We start from the raw sequence: 7768 nt of genomic DNA on the forward strand, positions 1-7768 counted from the left end.
TTCAGCTAGCACAGAGGTCAGCAGTAAGTGATCCCCACATCTACCTCGTGTGAGCTGGTAGCCCCTGTATTTGAGGCTACCTTTCAAGTCTGAGGCAGGAAAAAAGGACATGTTACTCTCTAGCTGTGCGATGAAATCATGGAAATGTGCCAAATGTCATGTAGTTATCAAAAGCATAAATCACTCTGAAATCCCTAGGAAAAGTGAAGACTTGTAGAAAGTTTTAGGTCAACATTTCAGAAAACTCTTGCTAAAGTTTAAACTTTCTGGAAATTTGGGTCAAGCCAAATGTCTGTAATACAGCTACAAAACAGGTAAGTATCTCTTGCTTTCTACTGTTGTTAAAGGTTTGCACTGCTCTTTTGTGACAAGCCACAGTGCTGTGGTTTTCAGTGCCCCTGTAGTCTCTTCAATTCATCAGGTACAGAAGCTTGCCAGGGAAGATGCTCAGGGAATCCTGAACACGATAGAACTGCTCTCAAGCACCCAGCAGCATTTCAAACAGAAGCTTTCTAGCAGGTCTCCACAGGGATCTTCAAATGCTTATACAAAAAGGAAATCTCCAGAAAACTGAAGAGTCCACTGAGAAATAAAGGAAGATTTTATGTTAAGCACCTTCTAGACAGCTGATATAAAAAAAAAAAGATTATGATGCACTAGTTGAAATAAATGCAATATTTATCACACTTCTCTTTTCCAGTGTGCCTAGACTTGTCTGAATTTATGATTCATGGTTTTACTGTGTCTGCTAAAAAGAAAAAGACAAAAATCTTTGGGGCTGAGTTATCAGCTCAAGAGAGGAAACAAAAATAATTTGATGACTACACAGGCTAAGAAATTATCATTTTGGCTTGCTTTTCAATTTCATAAGTGCCCACTAGATATTATTGTGGACATGTCAGTTTGACATTAGCTCTTTTAAGTAATTGTTTTGTTGTACAGAATAAAGCTACTTGGCCATACTAATGAAATCTTCTTTCTGGACAGCACATAGATAGTTAATTCTGTAAAAGAATGACAGCAAGGCCACACAGTCTACCTTCCCTATCAGGAATCTGTCCTTATACCAATAGCTTTCGTATTCTCTCCTTTTATGATGAAAGAGATTTAAACTTCGAGGAATGACAGGATTCTCATAATGTTAAACGTAAGCACAAATAAAAGCATACCTCAACAGAGTAGTTTCCATGGAACGCAACTTGAGTTTTATATTAAACTCCAGCAGTGATGTTCACTCACTGATGCAGCACTGCTGAAGGCAGTGAAATCAAGCTTGAAAGGGTTTTTGCAGGGGGCAGCTTTAGAACCCCCATGACACTGACTTAAATCTACAGATATTGAGAGAAAGGTCTCTGCCTCACCTTTCCTGCTAAATAATGAGTATGATTCTTCTGAGAATCAATACACTGGAAGCTTTCTGGACAGTAATTCTCCAGTTCTTCAGTTGCTCATAATGTGTGTGTGTGTGTATATATATATAGCAATATATCTCCAGACTCCAAAAATCCATTTTAAAGAAATATTGCCCCTTAAATGCACACCACTACAAAGGTTTTATGTGTGCAGACCACTGCAAGCTTAAGAAAAATGCACGTGGCTGGACACGTAACATCGCAGGTTTGCAATATAGCATTCCCAGGGCCAGAATTACATCCATGCATTTCTGCTGTATTATTGCTTGAACTAGCCCATATTCTGCTTAGGTCTTAAAAGCAGAGTGTTTATAGACACCTGCAAAAACTTAATAATGAAAAGTAAATGCACAATCCTTAGCTGTTTCAGAGATACTGAAACATTTTTCCATAGGAAAACACAATAGGTCTGTGGGGTTTAAGTCTAAGGTCCATTTCACTAGACCAAGCATGGTTATAGAATAAAAACATATTCATTCGATGAAACAAAGACTATGTATTATTTCCACAACCCTTAATTCATTAATCCTCATCTCAAGCCTGTTCCTCACCACCCTATTCCAATTAGATCCCCTTTCAGTTTTTGTTTCCTCCTTGCCATCACTCTTTTGTTTCAATTTCCCAGCTTAATAAACACAACTTGTAGTAATTATCTATATAGACATTGCTTTAAAAGAGGGAAGTGTGGGAACCTTGACCAGAAATTTTGGTTTTTATATGATAGCCTTTTTTTCCAATCTGGTGCTCTTTGCAGTGTATAAAAACATTCATCTCCATGAAAGAAGTGACAAAAAATAGCAAGACAGGATTTTAATCAATACTGATCCTGATTGAGTTTGATCACAGCACTTGACATTTTGAGCAAGTCTGGAAGTACACTCACAGTGACTCAGGTTCTGCCAAGAGTTGTTAGAGGTGTAATGGGACATTGTTGACTTGGGTGGGAATATTCTACTTTTTTGTTTTCCTTATACAGCTATGATAAAGCAATAAAATGCATTAACTTCATTTTGTAGTTAATCTTCTTACCAAAGCTTCAGTAATGCTGTTTTATTGGTGATTTATTTTAGGCTTTGCTTGTCTTCTTTTTTCTTAACAGAAGGAAAACGGTTTTATCAATATGCATATATATTAAAAAACAAACAAACAAACAAAACCCCCCAAAAAATTAAAAACCTCCCACAAAATTATTAAGTGTTTGAGATCATTGTTTCTAAAATTAAGGTCATCAGATGCCATCAAAGTACTCCGAGGGAGCTGGTGCAGGAATGGATAATGTGTCACTTTTAGAAAGAGCAGTATTCATTTATACTCTCATATGGACATATCAGGGAAAGTTGTAAAGAGCAGGTTGTTTCAAGGTACCGAAAATGAGGTTCATAAAAACATGCATTCACTAATCACTCTATGTATAAATGAGCAGAAATGTTGCTAATGGCTCCTTCTCCTCTAGAGGCCCATACTACAGCATTAAAATGTGAGTGGGACAGATGTAGACACCTAAGCTTGATGGGTCTGGGATCCAGAAATGATCTTCCGCTCATTGCACCTATTTCTTTTTATCACTGCATGGTTTATAAAAAAACAAAGCTCAGTTAATTAAAAAAAATAGGTAGGGATGCAAAGCAATGAGATTTTTCAAGCTAACTTTCCCAGTTTTAAACTGATTTTCTGAGACAGTCAGGCTCCTTCTCTTCTTCATCTCTGAGGACTCATTTCCTTCCTTCTCGTGTATGACAAAAATCTTTTGGAGCTACTGAATCAGGAAGACTCTGCTCTGTGTAATTCTCATACTGCACTGAGCACTGCTGTGTTTGAGGACTTCCCAGGAATATATTAAGTGATGTGACTAACTTCTATCATTTGCTTTGGTTTGGATTTCTTCTCTCATAATATTCTTCAGGATGAGGAGTTATTCACTGGTTTTTTTGGATTTGTTGGGGGTTTTAGGGTATTTTTTGTGATACAAAAGTATATTGTGGTGTGCTCTTGTTAGAGAGAAAAGGTTAAAGTCTTGCACTATAACAAAGGTAGTAAATTTTGGGAGAGCTATCAATCCACATAGGAATTCATTAAAATTTTTAGTTGACCAAAGTCCCCAAGAAATCTCTGCTATCTGCATAGATGAGCTTCCCTTCTTATGGGAAGTCCAAGTCCACAGGGAAGGAAACCTGTTCCTGACCTCTGTCTTGGGGATCTCTGCAGTTACCATGGGCTCAGGTCATTGAGTATCATCAAAGTGAATATTGCCACTTTTGGTTCTGAGCCTCAGCTCACAGTGTGTGCCCACTGCTGCTGATGAAATTAGAAGGTAAACTTGAATGACTGTCACTGTATCAGAGCTGATAAATTACTTTGTTAAATAAAAAAAAAAAGGGAAAGAAGAAAAAACTAATGTGAGATTCAAATAGGAACAAAATCATTATGTTTACCAAGCAACGGGTTGGATAAATGTGGGAGAAGGGCAGGTTTCTTTTATGAACTCTGATTATCTCATGGGAAAAAACCCTGACATTCTTACTTAGAACAGAACAATTTGAGCTTTAAGGCATTTTTTTAATCAACAAGCTCATCTGATGAAATGCTGTAGGATTTGCTTATATATCAAAGGAATTCCCTAGAGATTTAAGCAATGTAACTGAATGCAATTAAAAGATCAGTTGTAAACACCATTTGTGATACAGTTTGTTTGCTGTGCTTTGTAAGATAAGTTCAGTTAATAGCACATGAACTTGTGGTGGTTGACAAGACAGTATTGAACTGTAGCGCAAGAAAAGGATTACCATAGGAGCCTGCTAGAGATGCAACTATTCAGCTATCTTGGATCTGATGGTCTGTAAAAAGAGAACAGAGAAACTATTAAGCCAAGGTTCACATCCAAGAATGGAATCATTTATGAACAACCTTTCTGGGCCTAATTTGTTGCTGAATTAAACCTCAAGTAATGTCATTGAAGTCAATGGGGTTATGCAGGGCATAAGTCGGTGGAGCAAATTAGTCCTCTGTCTTGAAGCCAAGAAACAAAAGGGAAGAGGGATCCAATAAAGGAGAGATGAAATGCTGATATTAGCTGAATGCCACTTCTTGGTACACTGCGTTCTTTGTGTCCAGCAGTGAATATTTCATCCTTCCCAGGTGTAAAATCTTCCCAGCAGCACTGTAAGGCAGATTTATAATAAATGACAAAATTAATGGTTTAGTTCCGTTGTAATGCAGCTTCTGGGCTTCCAACAGGAATTTAAACTGTGAGCAGACAACATATGCGCTGGCTTCAGTGTGATCTCCAAATCAAGTCTTGATTTTTTAGGAAAACATTCAGGCTGACCTTTTTTTTTCCCCTTTGGCCATCTCCTACCCATACAGATATTAGAAGGTAGCATTTGTGATTATAGGTAGCTTTCTACATAGAAAACTGACAGAAATTCCAGGAATATCTGTGTAAGAGCTGGAAAAAACTAGGCGTAGTCACTGCCTCAGATATGAAGGCACTACAAAATAGAATGGATTTGTTTGCATTTAATTTATATATGGGTAATATTAAGGGCTCTAAGAATCCACAATATTGCAGTAATGTACAAATGCCCTGGATTAACAAAAAAAATCCATTTTCACTAACCAGTATTCATAATACATGGTCTCTCAAATTGCACTTCTTCTACTGTCCAACCCACTGACTACTCAAACTGAAGTCAAGATCATCATCTCCCTCAGCCGGAGATTATGGGTTTTGCAGCATTCACAGAGAGCTCAGTCCTGGCTGAAGCCTCTAGGCATTTTTATCATCCACATAAAGAACATAAATTCCCAAAGTGTACAGATGGTTTTGTAGCTCATGTAAATATCTCTGTGAGGTGGCCTATGCAGAATAACACATTTTGGCAACATAGCTCACTTTTCACCACACAGAGATCAAATAACTGGAATTCTTTAGACATCCTACCATGCAAACTTGGAGGATGAAAATTATTTCTTTTAAAGGAGTGGAGAAAACTCTCCAGACCTACATGTAAAGAAGTTGGGTAAAGCATGTGACGCATGTTGCTGCTCCAGTATTTGTTCTTTTACTTCTGGTCTAACTTAGCAACAGAGCTTACTGGAGGGACCAGCAGCTGACTCACATGATACTTGGACAGTTGCATGAATGATATTGGCCATTTATTCCTTTTTTTATTATCATTTTTTCAGGTGGTACTTCAATAACTACTCCAGATTTTCATTTTCTTTAAATCCCATTGCTCCTGTTTACAATTCAATTCTGGGCATGCTCTGCAGAGAGGATTGAAGGGAACAAGATACAAATTTGCCAGCTGCTGTGTGAGATGCTGATGTAAACACATCCAGGACTATCCAAAGTGACTTGTAATGAGGCCTGGGGACTATTGCAGATATGGGAACAAGTTCTATTAATCCACAGCCCTAATTTCAACTGATAAAATATCATTATAAAGCTGGTTTACAAGTGCACTGAATTTGTCCTTGATTTAGTCGGCACAGTTCCCATTTTAAAAAAAGTTCTGCTAGAGGGCCAGGCTTTGTTGGGTAGCAAATCTGATTTTGACAGAAATATTTACATTTTCAGTAGCTAAAAGCTCATCCACCCAAATACTGATCCATTTTTGTATTTTTTCAATGATTGAAAAGAAGTTACTAGGTATTGGAAAAATTTTGATCAATTTCTGGAAGTTTTATTGAAGGATGTGTTTTTCAAGAAAGATGCATTATTCCCCTATTTCTAATTAAAATTGTTAAACTGTTGTGGAGAATTATCTTTACCTCCTCAAAGAAAGTCTGTTGAATTTTGTTGTTTCTGTTTCTGTAGTCACTTTTCTAAAACCATCTCTTGTTTCTCTATGGTATCAGTCTTACATCTAACGCTATTACATTTTGTTTCAGCTGGCAGGCTTCATCTATGCCTGTTATGTTGTGAAGTGTATTACTGAAGAAGAGGACAGCTGTAAGTACTAAAGCTTTATTACATACAAAATGAATTCTTTTTTTTTTAATCACCTCTCCACTATGCTGGCTCTTGCTGACTTTAACCTAAATGCCTTATTATACTGTAACCAGATCATGTTTTCTGTCCATCCTTCTCTGTCTAAAATCTGTAAATTCTGAGACAAAGAAGGAATGAAATACTGGTTTAAATTTACATACACATCTCTTCTGGAAAGATAATTGCAACTCTTTATCTCACTACTTAGCTTAAGACATAAAACAAGGGGGTTTTGGGGGGTTTTTTGGTGGTTTTTTTTTTAATAAAAAGAAAGAAAAAAATCCCTATTAGTAAATACAAGTTGTTTTTTTCCTTGCTCCAGGCTGTTATGAACTATTTTCAGAGTAATTGGTTACAACTGAAGTTATAGCTCTTTTGTGTTGGCATGTATGTTGTCCTGTAAAAGCAATTCTGGCAAAAAAATACCTTTAGATCATCGCAGGGCTTTAATTTATGAGAGGTTAAACAGCAGAGCTCCTCTTTGTTCCTCTTTGTTCCTGCTGCTCCCAGGGTGCACTTACATGAACTGAAATGATTTCATATAGATGTAGATTTGTGTTTCTTCTGCTTATTTATATCAATAGAATCCTGTTGAACAAAATTTGCTCTTATTGCATTCTGTAGAGTCAAGCCATTTCATTTTTTCCCCTACTCTAACCTGGATTTTTTTAAAAAGCTCTACTGCAGCATTTCACTACATCTTGGGATTCATACTAAAGCACTTTAGAAACAAGTATCAGAACTGCATGTAACTTTGATAAAATATACATGAATCCTAGGGAGAGCTCTGCAACAGGAAGCTAAAGGGTTTTTATTTGATTGAGAGCACTGCTAGGGCTGGCGGGGGTTCCTTTGTGTGTTCTCCTGCGTGGAAAATAGCTACAACCCTGTAATCTATTGGCAATACAATGTCACTGTGAACCATCAAGGGGAGATTTAATGCTGAAATCAAACCACCACACTTTGGAGGTCGTTTCGACTATGCTCATTTCAGTTGTCTTTGTGTTTCTGTGGAAGTGAGGAAGGTATAAAGAGTACAAAGGGTTTGGCAAGCTGTGTGGAGCAGGGGTATGTCACAAATAGACTTTTCTGTTTAGGGAAGTACCCAGCCAAATGTATTTTCTCCTGCTTTCCCATTAAGTGCATTTATTATCCACAGAGTTGAAGGACAGTTATTCCTTGTCCCCCAAAATGGTATCCCATTCAATACTGTTCTGCCCTCTCTTCTAAGGGCTTAAATATTTTTTTCACTATTCTGTAATGCTTTAGGGCATGATATAAGCAAAAAGCAAGGAAGGGACTTGAGACTTGGCTCACCAATCAAGCACAGAAGTCAGAGCACATTTGGGAGATTTCTCCCATG

The 7768-nt window shown here is 37.3% G+C and overlaps 1 protein-coding gene across 1 annotated transcript in view; it reads left to right on the forward strand.

Moving 5' to 3' along the window:
- Positions 1 to 7768, forward strand: part of NKAIN2 (sodium/potassium transporting ATPase interacting 2) — a 284013-nt gene that overhangs the window by 251929 nt on the left and 24316 nt on the right. The window contains exon 5 of the mRNA XM_005418461.2: positions 6306 to 6366. Within this exon, the coding sequence (XP_005418518.2) occupies positions 6306 to 6366 (61 nt within the window). The remainder of the gene's footprint in view (positions 1 to 6305; positions 6367 to 7768) is intronic.

Source organism: Geospiza fortis, unplaced genomic scaffold, assembly GCF_000277835.1.
Source record: "Geospiza fortis unplaced genomic scaffold, GeoFor_1.0 scaffold98, whole genome shotgun sequence".
In the NCBI taxonomy this organism is placed as follows: domain Eukaryota; kingdom Metazoa; phylum Chordata; class Aves; order Passeriformes; family Thraupidae; genus Geospiza; species Geospiza fortis.